The sequence below is a fragment of the Ahaetulla prasina genome, chromosome 4, assembly GCF_028640845.1.
Source record: "Ahaetulla prasina isolate Xishuangbanna chromosome 4, ASM2864084v1, whole genome shotgun sequence".
NCBI classification, from domain to species: domain Eukaryota; kingdom Metazoa; phylum Chordata; class Lepidosauria; order Squamata; family Colubridae; genus Ahaetulla; species Ahaetulla prasina.
Genome location: NC_080542.1, coordinates 856,096 through 871,873, shown reverse-complemented (window position 1 = coordinate 871,873; position 15,778 = coordinate 856,096). Strand labels below are relative to the sequence as shown.

The 15,778-nt window shown below is 41.3% G+C and overlaps 1 protein-coding gene across 6 annotated transcripts in view; it reads left to right on the top strand.

Annotated features, from left to right (window-relative positions):
• ZCWPW1 (zinc finger CW-type and PWWP domain containing 1) overlaps positions 1-15,778 on the top strand; it is a 43,288-nt gene that overhangs the window by 4,509 nt on the left and 23,001 nt on the right. For 3 of the 6 annotated variants that reach the window (XM_058181959.1, XM_058181957.1, XM_058181956.1), the window contains exon 3: positions 9,870-10,090. In XM_058181959.1, coding sequence (XP_058037942.1) covers positions 9,881-10,090 — 210 coding nt within the window. In that variant the 5' untranslated portion in view covers positions 9,870-9,880. Of the gene's footprint in view, positions 1-9,869; positions 10,091-15,778 lie in introns of those variants that run through there. The other 3 variants (XM_058181958.1, XM_058181961.1, XM_058181962.1) reach the window with 2 other exon arrangements.

The window sequence follows — 15,778 nt, the reverse complement described above, 5'->3', positions numbered from 1 at the left end:
GGGACAAGCCTTGCACAGCTTCCCTCTCCATAGTCGTGCAATACAGGTTGTCCTGTATTGCCTTATCATCTAGTGACCATTTGAAGTTACAACAGCAGTGAAAAGAGTGACTTGAAACCATTTTTCACACTTACGACCATTGCAGCATCCCCATGGTCATCTGATTGAAATCTGGACACTTGGCAACTGGCATGTACTTATGATAGTTGCAGCGTCCTGGGATCACATGATTCCCTTTTGCAACCTTCTGACCAGCAACGTCCATGTGGAAACCAAATTTACTTCACAACGTTACCAACTTAACATCTGAAGAAATTCACTTAAGAATGGCGGCAAGAAAGCTCATAAAACGGGGCAAAATTCACTTAACAACCATCTTTTAACAACAAATTCTTTTAACAACCAATTCTAGAATACAGCTTGCCTGTTTGGAACCCTCACCACATCTCTGACATCAATACAATTGAACGTGTCCAGAAATATTTTACAAGAAGAGTTCTCCACTCCTCTGAAAACAGTAAAATACCCTATCCCACCAGACTTGAAATCCTAGGCTTAGAAAACTTGGAACTCGGTCGCCTTCGACAAGACCTAAGTTTAACTCACAGAATCATCTATTGTAATGTCCTTCCTGTTAAAGACTACTTCAGCTTCAATTGCAATAATACTAGAGCAACCAATAGATTTAAATGTAATGTCAACCGCTTCAATCTAGATTGCAAAAAAATATGACTTCTGTAACAGAATCATCAGTGCTTGGAACACTTTACCTGACTCTGTGGTCTCTTCCCATAATCCTAAAAGCTTTAACCAAAAACTTTCTACTATTGACCTCACCCCATTCCTAAGAGGACCATAAGGGGCGTGCATAAGCGCACAAACGTGCCTACCGTTCCTGTCCTATTGTTTTCCTTTTTTCTTCTTCTTCTATATATATATATGTATGTATATAGGTCTTTGGTTGTTCGGGTTTTCTCCCGTGTAAAATTGGAAGTGTCTTGGCGACGTTTCGACGAAGTCTCATTCGTCATCTTCAGGCTTCAGCTTCGTGCTTCTGGGAGCAATGTGTGATCGCAGCTGTTTCTTCCTTTTAACTGCTAGTGGGGGTTTTATGTATGTATGTATATATACATATATGTATGTATGTATATATACATATATATATATATCTTTGGTTGTTCGGGTTTTCTCCCGTGTAAAATTGGAAGTGTCTTGGCGACGTTTCGACGAAGTCTCATTCGTCATCTTCAGGCTTCAGCTTCGTGCTTCTGGGAGCAAAGCACGCAAGCTGAAGCCTGAAGATGACGAATGAGTCAACGCCAATTCATAGATCATACACGGAGAAAACTCAATGAACAACTGAAAGACCTATATACAAACACGTGAAAACCTCAGAAAACAAATATATATATATATATATATATATATATATATATATATATATATATATATATATATATATATATATATTTTCTGAGGTTTTCACGGGTGTTTGTATATAGGTCTTTGGTTGTTCGGGTTTTCTCCGTGTAAAATTGGAAGTGTCTTGGCGGCGTTTAAGTCTCATTCGTCATCTTCAGGCTTCAGCTTCGTGCTTCTGGGAGCAATGTGTGATCGCAGCTGTTTCTTCCTTTTAACTGCTAGTGGGGTTTGAACTGATTGGGTGGGAGCTTGGCTGTGCTCTGATTGGATGGGGTTTTTCTGTGCTCTGATTGGCTGGGGTGTGTCCTGTGTTGGTGGGGGCTTGGTTGTGCTCAGTCTAGTCTGTGCTGCAGGGGATTTGAGCTGGTGAGCTGCATAGCTGTTGTTTGGCTTTGTGGTCGTGCTACATCTTCATAGTGGGTGTCAGTCTGCTGCATGAATGGATTGGAGGGTTTGAAATGGCTAATGTTGCAGCTGCGGTCTGGCTTCTGGTCCTTGGTCGTGCTTCATGATCAGTGTGGGTTTGGGTCTGCTTTCTGGGTGGATGTGGTGGTGACATCCTGTGTGGACCTTGTGAGTGTGGGTCTGGTGTCATTCCTCGTGTTAGGGACTCGTTTGTCAATAAGGGCGGGTTTCCAAATGGCTGGTAGGCGGAGGTGTCATCTCGTTTGTTCATGCTGTGTGGGCGTTTTCTATCTCAATGGCTTCTCTGATTATTCTGTTGTTAAAGTGTTCAGTTTTGGCGATAGTTCTGGTCTTTTAAAGTCAATATCATGTCCTGTGACTTTAAAGTGTTGGACCAGGGAAGAAGTTGGTTCCTCTTTTGAATGAGTTCTTGTGTTCTTCAATCGTGCACTTATTCTTCTGTTGGTTTGTCAATGTATGTGGTGGGGCAGGCGGTGCATGATTTCATATACTCCTTGATTTTCTAACTCAATTTTGTCTTTGGGGTTTCTTAGGATGGTGGATATTTTTCTGTTTGTGCAGAATGCTGTCTTGATGTTGTGTTTGTGGAGGATCTTGCTGATTCTGTCTGTGGTGCCTTTTATATATGGGAGGAGGGCTGTGCCGTTTTCTTGTTCTCTGTCTTGGATTTTAGTGGGGGTTCTTTTGGATTAGTTTGGTAATCTTATTTCTCTGGAATCCATTGGATGTTAGTACGTTAGTGAGAGTGTCTAGTTCGGTTTTAGGTGTTGTTCATCAGCTAAGCATTTTGTTCTGGAGATGAGTGTCTTGGCTACGGAGTTGATCTGTGCTGGGTGGTGGTGTGAGAGTGCGTGCAGATAGCGGTTTGTGTGTGTTTTCTTCTGGTAGATGGTGTGTCCTAGGGAGCCATTGGGTTTCTGTAGACTAAGACATCCAGGAAGGAAGTTGGTTATTAACTTCTGTTTCCATGGTGAACTGTATTTTGGGGTGTAGGCTATTGAGGTGTGTGAGGAAGTTGTCAAGTTTTTCTTTCCCGTGTGGCCAGATTATGAAGGTGTCGTCTACATATCTGAGCCAGAGTTTGGGTTGTGATCAGATTTTCTAGTGCTTGGGTTTCAAAGTGTTCCATGTAGAGATTGGCAATGACAGGTGAGAGGGTGATCCCATGGGTGCTCCTTCTACTTGTTTGTATTTTTGTCCATTATAGATGAAGTATGTGTTGGATAGGCAGTGGTTGGTCAGATCTAGGATGTGCTTGGGGGTGTTATATTTGTTTTGGATAGCTGTCAAGGCTTCTTTGATTGGCACTTGGGTGAAGAGGGATATGACATCAAAGCTCACGAATAGGTCGCTGGGCTGTAAGTTTTGTTTCTTTATGATCTCTATGAACTGGAATGAGTTTTTTACGTGTGAGGTGATGGATTCTGCATAGGGCTGTAGTTGTTTGGCGAGAAATTTGGCTAGGTTTTGTAGAGGTGAGCCTATGGAGCTGACTATGGGTCTGAGTGGGGTTCCTTCTTTGTGTATCTTGGGGAGGCCATAGAGCTTAGGGCATCTGGATGATTTCTCTCTGGGAATGATTCTTTGTTGGATTTCTTCGCTGATGGGGGAGGCTTTTATTTTGGATCTAGTGGTTTTTTCGGTGGGGATGTATTTGGGAGTGTATTTGGGAGTGACTGAAACCGATGTCCTTTCCAAAGGATTCAACTTTGCAGTCACTCCCAAATACATCCCCACCGAAAACATTATATGCGGAGTTGAAACCAGCCTGACCAAAATCAACCCCGATGATGCTAACAAAATCAGACTCGAGATCTCCAACATCCTCTGCACCAGCAAGCCACCCAAAAGCAACTTACCCAAAGAGGAACAGACAGCACTACTTAACCTGAAAAAAGATACCAGCATAATAATCCTACCAGCAGACAAGGGCAACGCCACGGTGGTTATGAACACATCTGACTACCAAACCAAATTAACCAACCTACTCCAAGACCCTGCATACAAGCCCCTAAACACAGACCCCACCACCTACCTAGAAAAAACCACTAGATCCAAAATAAAAGCCTCCCCCATCAGCGAAGAAATCCAACAAAGAATCATTCCCAGAGAGAAATCATCCAGATGCCCTAAGCTCTATGGCCTCCCCAAGATACACAAAGAAGGAACCCCACTCAGACCCATAGTCAGCTCCATAGGCTCACCTCTACAAAACCTAGCCAAATTTCTCGCCAAACAACTACAGCCCTATGCAGAATCCATCACCTCACACGTAAAAAACTCATTCCAGTTCATAGAGATCATAAAGAAACAAAACTTACAGCCCAGCGACCTATTCGTGAGCTTTGATGTCATATCCCTCTTCACCCAAGTGCCAATCAAAGAAGCCTTGACAGCTATCCAAAACAAATATAACCCCCCCAAGCACATCCTAGATCTGACCAACCACTGCCTATCCAACACATACTTCATCTATAATGGACAAAAATACAAACAAGTAGAAGGAGCACCCATGGGATCACCCTCTCACCTGTCATTGCCAATCTCTACATGGAACACTTTGAAACCCAAGCACTAGAAAATCTGATCACAACCCAAACTCTGGCTCAGATATGTAGACGACACCTTCATAATCTGGCCACACGGAAAGAAAAACTTGACAACTTCCTCACACACCTCAATAGCCTACACCCCAAAATACAGTTCACCATGGAAACAGAAGTTAATAACCAACTTCCTTCCTGGATGTCTTAGTCTACAGAAACCCAATGGCTCCCTAGGACACACCATCTACCAGAAGAAAACACACACAAACCGCTATCTGCACGCACTCTCACACCACCACCCAGCACAGATCAACTCCGTAGCCAAGACACTCATCTCCAGAACAAAATGCTTAGCTGATGAACAACACCTAAAACCCGAACTAGACACTCTCACTAACGTACTAACATCCAATGGATTCCAAAGAAATAAGATTACCAAGCTAATCCAAAAAGAACCCCCCACTAAAATCCAAGACAGAGAACAAGAAAACGGCACAGCCCTCCTCCCATATATAAAAGGCACCACAGACAGAATCAGCAAGATCCTCCACAAACACAACATCAAGACAGCATTCTGCACAAACAGAAAAATATCCACCATCCTAAGAAACCCCAAAGACAAAATTGAGTTAGAAAATCAAGGAGTATATGAAATCCCATGCACCGCCTGCCCCACCACATACATTGGACAAACCAACAGAAGAATAAGTGCACGATTGAAGAACACAAGAACTCATTCAAAAAGAGGAACTAACTTCTTCCCTGGTCCAACACTTTAAAGTCACAGGACATGATATTGACTTTAAAAGACCAGAACTATCGCCAAAACTGAACACTTTAACAACAGAATAATCAGAGAAGCCATTGAGATAGAAAACGCCCACACAGCATGAACAAACGAGATGACACCTCCGCCTACCAGCCATTTGGAAACCCGCCTTATTGACAAACGAGTCCCTAACACGAGGAATGACACCAGACCCACACTCAAGGTCCACACAGGATGTCACCACCGCACATCCACCCAGAAAGCAGACCCAAACCCACACTGATCATGAAGCACCCACCAAGGACCAGAAGCCAGACCGCAGCTGCAACATTAGCCATTTCAAACCCTCCAATCCATTCATGCAGCAGACTGACACCCACTATGAAGATGTAGCACCACCACAAAGCCAAACAACAGCTATGCAGCTCACCAGCTCAAATCCCCTGCAGCACAGACTAGACTGAGCACAACCAAGCCCCCACCAACACAGGACACACCCCAGCCAATCAGAGCACAGAAAACCCCATCCAATCAGAGCACAGCCAAGCTCCCACCCAATCAGTTCAAACCCCACTAGCAGTTAAAAGGAAGAAACAGCTGCGATCACACATTGCTCCCAGAAGCACGGTTGAAGCCTGAAGATGACGAATGAGACTTCAAACGTCGCCAAGACACTTCAATTTTACACGGAGAAAACCCGAACAACCAAAGACCTATATATATATATATATATATATATATATATATATATATATATATATATATATATATATATATATATATATATATATGCGCTTATACCTCCTAATATTTACTCATATATGTGTTCATATACTATATAATCTTTTTGTATGATACCTACATATATAGTTGTGACAAAACAAATAAATAAATAAATAAATCTTTCTTAGCAACAGATACGTTGAACTCAGTTGTGGTCGTAAGTTGAAGATTACCTGTATACTTTTTCATGTTATTCAAGTGTGTGTGTATGTGTGTGTGCTTACTTATTCTATCCCTGCTTTGGCAGCATTAACTGCTAGGGTGATGCTTGTTTTCATACCGCAGTGCAAATGCATTCTGTGCTTGTTCTCTAAGGCTGGTCCACAGCTTCTTCCGAGGACTCTCTTTCGCCTTTCTGTGAGATCAGAACTAGACTTCTTGATCACCTGCTCCTGTATCCCCCTGACCTTGCAGAAGTAATCAGGGTGGATCTTATTCACTGCTGATTGCCACCCTCTGCAACAGCCCATGGCCTTGACAGCTGCCTGGGTTGTTTTTAAACACAGGTTTAGCCCTTTCCAGGTTAGCACAATCCCTCTTCCTAATTCAAGGACTCCTCCGCTTACAATAGTTCATTTAGTGGCCGTTCAATGTTACCATGGCACTGAATTTTTTTTTTCATATTTAATTTCCCCCCCCCACACACACATTTACGACCCTTGCACCATCCCCATGGTCACATGATCAAAATTCAGATGCTTGACAACTGATTCACATTTATGACTGCTGCAGTGTCCCAAGGTCCCTTTTAAAGCGTTCTGATAAGCAAAGTTAAGAACCAAGCTAATCCAAAAGAACCCCCACTAAAATCCAAGACAGAGAACAAGAAAACGGCACAGCCCTCCTCCCATATATAAAAGGCACCACAGACAGAATCAGCAAGATCCTCCACAAACACAACATCAAGACAGCATTCTGCACAAACAGAAAAATATCCACCATCCTAAGAAACCCCAAAGACAAAATTGAGTTAGAAAATCAAGGAGTATATGAAATCCCATGCACCGCCTGCCCCACCACATACATTGGACAAACCAACAGAAGAATAAGGGCACGATTGAAGAACACAAGAACTCATTCAAAAAGAGGAACTAACTTCTTCCCTGGTCCAACACTTTAAAGTCACAGGACATGATATTGACTTTAAAAAGACCAGAACTATCGCCAAAACTGAACACTTTAACAACAGAATAATCAGAGAAGCCATTGAGATAGAAAAACGCCCACACAGCATGAACAAACGAGATGACACCTCCGCCTACCAGCCATTTGGAAACCCGCCTTATTGACAAACGAGTCCCTAACACGAGGAATGACACCAGACCCACACTCACAAGGTCCACACAGGATGTCACCACCGCACATCCACCCAGAAAGCAGACCCAAACCCACACTGATCATGAAGCACGACCAAGGACCAGAAGCCAGACCGCAGCTGCAACATTAGCCATTTCAAACCCTCCAATCCATTCATGCAGCAGACTGACACCCACTATGAAGATGTACGACCACAAAGCCAAACAACAGCTATGCAGCTCACCAGCTCAAATCCCCTGCAGCACAGACTAGACTGAGCACAACCAAGCCCCCACCAACACAGGACACACCCCAGCCAATCAGAGCACAGAAAAACCCCATCCAATCAGAGCACAGCCAAGCTCCCACCCAATCAGTTCAAACCCCACTAGCAGTTAAAGGAAGAAACAGCTGCGATCACACATTGCTCCCAGAAGCACGGCTGAAGCCTGAAGATGATTTAATGAGACTTCAAACGTCGCCAAGACACTTCCAATTTACACGGGAGAAAACCGAACAACCAAAGACCTATATATATATATATATATATATATATATATATATATATATATATATATATATATATATATATATATATATATATATATATATTATACTCATATATGTGTTCATATACTTTTTGTTCATATAATCTTTTTGTATGATACCTATATATATTGTTGTGACAAAACAAATAAATAAATAAATAAATCTTTCTTAGCAACAGATACGTTGAACTCAGTTGTGGTCGTAAGTTGAAGATTACCTGTATACTTTTTCATGTTATTCAAGTGTGTGTGTATGTGTGTGTGCTTACTTATTCTATCCCTGCTTTGGCAGCATTAACTGCTAGGGTGATGCTTGTATTCATACCGCAATGCAAATGCATTCTGTGCTTGTTCTCTAAGGCTGGTCCACAGCTTCTTCCGAGGACTCTCTTTCGCCTTTCTGTGAGATCAGAACTAGACTTCTTGATCACCTGCTCCTGTATCCCCCTGACCTTGCAGAAGTAATCAGGGTGGATCTTATTCACTGCTGATTGCCACCCTCTGCAACAGCCCATGGCCTTGACAGCTGCCTGGGTTGTTTTTAAACACAGGTTTAGCCCTTTCCAGGTTAGCACAATCCCTCTTCCTAATTCAAGGACTCCTCCGCTTACAATAGTTCATTTAGTGGCCGTTCAATGTTACCATGGCACTGAATTTTTTTTTTCATATTTAATTTCCCCCCCCCACACACACATTTACGACCCTTGCACCATCCCCATGGTCACATGATCAAAATTCAGATGCTTGACAACTGATTCACATTTATGACTGCTGCAGTGTCCCAAGGTCCCTTTTGCGACGTTCTGATAAGCAAAGTTAAGAAGGAAGCCAGATTCAGTTCACAACTGGTTACTAAGTTATCAACTGCAGTGATTCACTTAACAACAATGGCAAGAAAGGTGGCAAAATGGGGCAAGATCCACTTCTTAAATGACTTAACAGTGGAAATGTTGGGCTCAATTGTGGTAGTAATTCAAGGTCTACCTATAGCTAACAGGCGAGGAAGAGCACTGGGCAAGCTCCTTCCCCCTGCACTCACACACACCTACCGTGTGCTGGAAGACCCACCAAGCTCTTTCTTCAACACGTCCCACCGTAAGGAAGAAAGCTCAACATTCTATGCCGCTGTGTGGCAGAATAGGGGCTTTTCCGAAGGTTCAGCTCAAGAGCCCAATTCCTGCCTCAATTAACTGTGAGAAATAATGAAGCCTGAAGAGGCATGTTGGTACAGGCATTCCTCAACTGACAATCACAATTCAGCCCAACATTTGCACTGCTAAGCCAGACAGTTGTTAAGTGAGTTTTTCCCCCCATCGTTCGACCTTTCTTGCCATAGTTGCTAAGTGAATCACTGCAGTTTTTAAGTGAGTAACCCAGTTGTTAAGTGAATCTGGCTTCCCTGTTCACTTTGCTTGTCAGAAAGTCACAAAAGGGGATCACATGACACACACACACCCGGGACACTGCGACTGTCATAAGTATGAGTCAGTTGCCAAATGTCTGACCCTGGGGATGCTGCAACAGTCCTAACAGTGAAAAACAGTCATAAGTCACTTTTTTCAGTGCCATAACTTTGAACACTAAATGAACTTTTGTAAGTCAAGGACTACCTGCATGTATGCCCCCTCATCCCTGTTCCTGTGTGTGTATTCTGGAAGTTGGGGAAAGGGAAAACAGCTAGTATCTTTTCAATTTCTAGATAAAAGTCAGAGCCCTAAGCAAAGAATAAAAGGTTGCGAATTTCTCTTCTTTTGAAAACAGAAAACAAGAGTTGTTGCCAGAGTTTCTACTGAAAATGGAAATTTATCTGTTACTACAGTCAATGAAATAAAAAGAGGTGTCAGGTTATAGACCAAAATAACAATAACAATATTTTAGTTTCTTTAAAATAATCCCGGGTGGATTGTACTCTCTGTGTTAGGATTGAATCTTTCCTTCCTTCCTTCCTTCCTTCCTTCCTTCCTTCCTTCCTTCCTTCCTTCCTTCCTCCCTCCCTCCCTCCCTCCCTCCCTCCCTCCTTTCTTTTTGCATTGTATTATTTATACACTACTAATGAAAATGTGGTTTCTCTCATTTCAGAATTCAACAAAATGTCCAAAAAAGTCTTTGCTCCTCCTGTACTGAAGTCCTACCGTACACCCTTTGGAAAAGGTGAATTGGAGCTTCACGGCAAACCAGAAGATGCAGTTACCTTCAAATCTGTGACTATCTCACCAGTGCAAAGTAAAAGACAGAAAGGGAGCACGTCTAGCGTAGAAAAAAAATCGGAGTGCAAGAAGAATTTGGAAATGACTGAGAATGTAGGTGGGATAGTAGATTCCGTTTCCTTGAGTGAGATTCCCATGCCAGAATTTCAGCTCAGGAAAAATTGGAGTCCTGGACTTTCATATCATCAGTCTCTCCTCGAAAAATGAGGGTGGACAATTAATATTTCATTTTTCTTTTTTCTCTGTATTTGATTTATATATATAAGCTCTTAGTTGGAAAATCAGGGACAGTTTACAAAGGCAAAACAATGTAGAATTCCACCATGTAAAATCACAGGACAGAAGGCAACACAAAGGATTGATACTAAAATTCCTGACATCCGTTAATTTTTTTCCTCTTTTTTGGTACAACCTATATTGTGATTATAAATTAGTTACTTTTAGAGAGACGACTTCCGGTATCCAGTGGCAACGGACGTCTGGAAGGTTTCTCCTGCCTCCAGCGCCCGAATCCGGCCGCCGCCGAGGCCCTCAGGGGCCAGGTGTTCCGAAAAGGACACCTGCCGTACGGACGGCTCGCCAGGGGTCTCCCAGCCGACATACAGGACTGTGGGGACCGATGCTGGCGCGTCCTAGGCTCGGCGGGGTTCGGAGGCCACAGGCCGCGGCCATTATTTTGGTCGTCGCCTGGGCCGCTGTGCCCGGTGACACCGGGGCATTGGATTTATAACTGCAGCAGCCTGGTGGTGAACAGGGCACGGAGAAGAATTGAGGAGGAGAAGGGAAGGGAATATCGGTAAACGTGAGTGGAGTGCTCCGGAGTGCGGGGGGGTTTTCTCTCCCCTGCGGTTGGAAGGAGCACGAGTTATTCTGGAGAGAGGAGAACTTAAAATAAGAAGATTACCGGTTTTGTGGAGCTCTGGAGAGAAGAGGTGATGGAGAAATTTAGGAGGGAAGGTTTGAGGCCCCCCCTCCTTCTGGGGAACAGTGGTGGCGTCCAGCTTCCGCCTTCACTATGAGAATTTTGATGACATCACTTCCCTTCGGCTTCCTGGTTGACTAACTGTACTCTGGACTCGTTGCTCCTGTGAGTGCCCCCTGGTGGATCCGGAGGAAATTACAAGGATACTGTGCTTGCCTGAGGATTTTGATTCTTTTTTTTTCAAATGGCAAAAGGTCAGAGACCAACTGCTGGAGAGATGGAGAGAATTCTGGAAAAGTTATCCAATATGGACAAGAAACTGGATGATTTGCAAAGAGGCCAAACGGAAATAAGAGAAGAAATTGTGACTATCCAAAAGGATTTAAAGGATACTCAACAAGTCTCAGCAGAAAACAAGCAGAAAGTGGAAGGTCTGGAGGGTGAGATGCGGGCAGTGCAGAAAAGAGAGGAGACGACAGGCAATGCTGTGCTTGGACTACAGATGGATAAAATGTCTTATTTCCTTAGGTTTCAAAATTTGGAAGAAGTGGACCAAGAAGACTTGAGAGATGTTGTGACTAAATTGTTGGGAGAATTTCTTGGGAGAGGTGTTGATTTCATGAATTGGGATGTGGATCGAGTTTATAGAGTTAATTCGCAATATGCACGCACGCATGCAGTTCCCAGAGAGGTTCATGTCAAATTTGTGAGAAGAGGCGAGATGAAATTCTTAGAAAACATAGGAGTGGGGCACTGATTTACAGGGGCAGGGAGATAGCCATTCTGAGGCAGATTCCCAGACAGGTACGTGAAAAAGAAAGAAATATTATTTTTGTCAAGCAAATTGTACCAGAAGGAGTGGGCTTCAGATGGCTGATGCCAGAGGGATTGATGATTTTCCGGGAGGGCATTACGAAAAAAATCAGTACAATTGCGGAGGCTACGGCCTATGTGGAGGAACACAAAGCCTTCCTGGAATCAGATGACCCAGGAATTGAAGAAGGGGAGGTTATAGATCATGGGGCTGAAGCGGCTGCCGCTGTTGCGGCCCTGGAGTTGGGTCAGGCTGAACCCAGAGTTCTGAGATCCAAAACTAGGAAGTGATAAAGATATTTGGGATTGTGTTGGTTTTCCTTATTCTCTTTTGTACGATATTCTGTTTATTCTTGACTCTTCTTTATTACGTATTTAAAATTTGCAAACTTTGCTACTTCGTGTCACCTGCTTGCCTTATGGCTGTTGTATGTGTTAAAAAATTTGAGTAAAATTCTTATTTTAGATAAGAAAAATGAAAATTTACCATACCTGATATGTATTTGTATAAACCTTTTTTGACTAATAAAAACTTTTTGAACAAAAAAAAAAAAAAAAAAAAAAAATAAATTAGTTACTTTTGTCTGGAATGCTCTCTGGAGCACCTCAGAAATGTTTCCTAAATGTTTTATTTCCTTATAGACGAAGATTGGGAAATGCAGAGTCTGCAGTCAATAGAAACTTCCCCTTTACTGAAGCTAAATCACTTTAATATATTTAGATTTTTTCCCCTCTTTTTTGTGGAAGGAACGGGATAGAAATTCATCTATAAAATATTCAATACTTTCTAGATCAAAATTAAATACTATTATGACACTTTAAAGGATCAGCAAATATATTTAATATAAGTCTAGGATCATGCAAGCTGGGAGGCTCCAGTGACGTCACCCTCCTGCTGGGTGCTCAAACAGAGCACTCCGTGTTAGAAGATTGTAAAAGTCAGTGAAACAGAAAATAAATCACTGTTCACTGAGCTTAGCATAATCTCTGGGTGAAAGAGATTATCAGAATTGTGGAAGAGTGGCAGGTCTGACAGGGGGTTTGCTCTTAAGAGCGAATTTTCCTGGATTTATGACCCCACCGAATTCCACTCCTTCCAACTTCAGCACGCCCCTGTTTTTATCAGGGAAAAGGAGAGGAATGTTGCTTCTGCTCTAGAGAACTTATTAAATTGATTGATATTCCAAGCAGACGGGAATTTCACAAGCGTTCGAACTTTGATGTAGAATCAGCACGGCAAGTACCGACTCCCTTTTTGAAATTTGAAACCTTTCTTTGTCTTTGATTAATTGACTTTTAAAATGGCGTCTAAAAGTGAAAGTAAAATTTTTTAGTACGATGAAGCAGCGTTATTTGTGGATTGTTACAAACGGAGTTTTTTTTATACTGAAAGGAGGGAAGGAGAGTTATTAAGTTTGAATTCCTGATTCTTTTGAAGACAGAATGGCAGCTAAACCTTTAAAGCCTTCTGGAAGAAGGGGATCTGAACCAAGTCTTGAGGAAAAATTGAAAGAACAATTAAAACTTTCTGAAGATAGGCAAAAAGAGATGATGGAGAATTTTAATGCAAAAATAAGAGAAGATATTCTTATGGCAGTTCAAGGACTGAGTAAAAAAATTGAAGGATTGGAAGTGGAAATGCAACAGATCTCTCAGTCAAATAAGTATTTAGAAGATGAAATGAAAGGTGTTCAGAAAAAAGTGGATCAAAATGAAGATCAGGTTGTGATATTACAATATAAACTTATGGAAGGAGCTCTTAGAATTCGTGGTATGCGAGAAGAGCGTGGAGAAGACTTAAGAAAAATTATATCAGAAGCATTGGCTGAATTTATTGAAGCGGACCCCAAGAGGTAGCTTACCAAATTGATAAAATATATAGAGTTAATTCTTGGATTGCAAGACAGAGAAAGCTTCCTCGGACATTGTGGTTTATTTTGTGAAAAGGACTATGAGAAATCAAATTCTGCAAGTTTCATATCAGACAACTTTAAAATTGGAGAACAGGAGTTGAAGGTGTTGAAAGAGATTCCTTCAAAGATGTTAAGAGACAGGAAGGAATTTGCTTTTTACACAAGAACTTAAAAACATCAGATTCAATTCAGATGGGAGGTGCCAGTTGGACTGACACTATTCTATCAAGGAAGGAGATATAGAATTGACACTGTTTTAAAGGCAAAGGATTTTCTTTCTACAGTTTTGAAAGTCGAAATAGAAGTGATAGAAAACTTCAAGAGACTCAAGAAGGCGTGGTGACCCAAGAGCCTTTATTGCTGCCAGTATTAGAGGAACCACAAGAGCAAAGGGTGACAAGAGGAGCCCTTAAGCGTAAGAAGAGCAACAGTCTCAAAGTAAAAGTCAGGATCCCATTATGGAAGCTGTGGGAGGAGCTAGACGGAAGATACCGGAGGAGGAGCTTCCGTTGTCTGCTTCAAAGCTTCAGGAGGCCAGTAATGGCAAATAGAATCTTGTCATGGAATGTTAATGGCTTGAATTCAGCTCAGAAAAGAAGGAAAATATTTCACTACTTGAAACAATTTAAAAATGATGTGATTTGTTTGCAAGAGACACATATAAAATTATCAGACCAAAAATATTTAGTTAATTCAAAATTGGGTAACCATTTTGTTGCATCAGCTTTGGAAAAGAAGCATGGAATTGTTGTATATATCAGGAAGGATATACCAGCTAAGCTAATTGAGGCAGATATTCAAGGAAGATTTATTGCTATTGAACTGGTGATAGATGCAAAAGACTTTGTTGATAGGTATTTATGCACCTAATCAGCAACAAGAAAAGTTTTACAAAATGTTACATGAGAGGTTGACCCTCTGGGATTATAGTTCGTTTATTTTATTAGGAGACTGGAATGGAGTAATTGATACAAGAAGGATAAGAGAACTTCCTCCAAGAAGATACCTATACATGCAAAATTACCAAAATCTTTTTGAAATGATGGAAGACTTTGAGTTTAGAGATATATGGAGGTTACGGAATCCAGATGAGAGAGATTTTACTTTTTTCTGATAGGCATCAATCTTTTCACGCATTGATTTTATTTTAATTTCTAATGACTTGCTTTCTAGGGTGAAGAAAACGAAGATATTTCGAGGTGTTTAACTGACCATAGCCCAGTATGGATGGAATTATTACAAGGGAAAAAGGTGGTAGAACATGGAGGTTGAATGAAAATCTGTTTAGATATGAGGATAATGTAACTTATTGTAAGAAACAGTTAAAAGAATTTTTTGATTTTAATATGTACAAAGGGACACCTATAGGAACTGTGTGGGAAGCGAGCAAAGCGTTTATTAGAGGATATTGATTTTATTTGGACAACAGGCAAAGGAATAATAAACAAAGGCAGCGTAGATATTTGGAAGAAGAAATTCAAAGGAAGCAACAGTTATTAATTCAAAACCCACAAGATCATAAACTTAAAGAGGCTATAAAAATATTACAGAGTCAATTTAATATGTTAATGGCAGACCAGGTGGCAACGAATATACAATATGCTAAACATAATACTTTTGTAATGCAAATAAACCTGGGAGATGGTTGGCATATAATTTAAGGAAGAAACAGAAAGCACGTGTCATACAAAAATAGAATATAAAGGTAAAGAGACATATCAACAGGATAAAATTAAAAGGCATTCTCAGAATTTTATACTGCACTATATGCAAAAGACAAAATATTGGATAGGGATATTTATGATTATTTGAAAGATTATAAGGTGAATATTCTAACATTAGAACAGAGGAGGAGCTGAACCGCCGATAGCTACTGGAGAAATAGTGGAGGCAATTAAACAATTAAAATGGGAAAACCCTGGTACAGATGGTCTTACAGCAACTTATTATAAAAACACAGGATGAAATATTAGGCCCACTTAAAGAATTATTTAATCAGATACAATTAGGAGTGGAATACCCCGTCATGGAAAACATCTTTTATTTCACTGATACCGAAAGAGGAGCAAGACTGCTCTAAACCTGGCAACTATAGGCCGATTTCACTTTTAAATAATGATTATAAGATTTTTG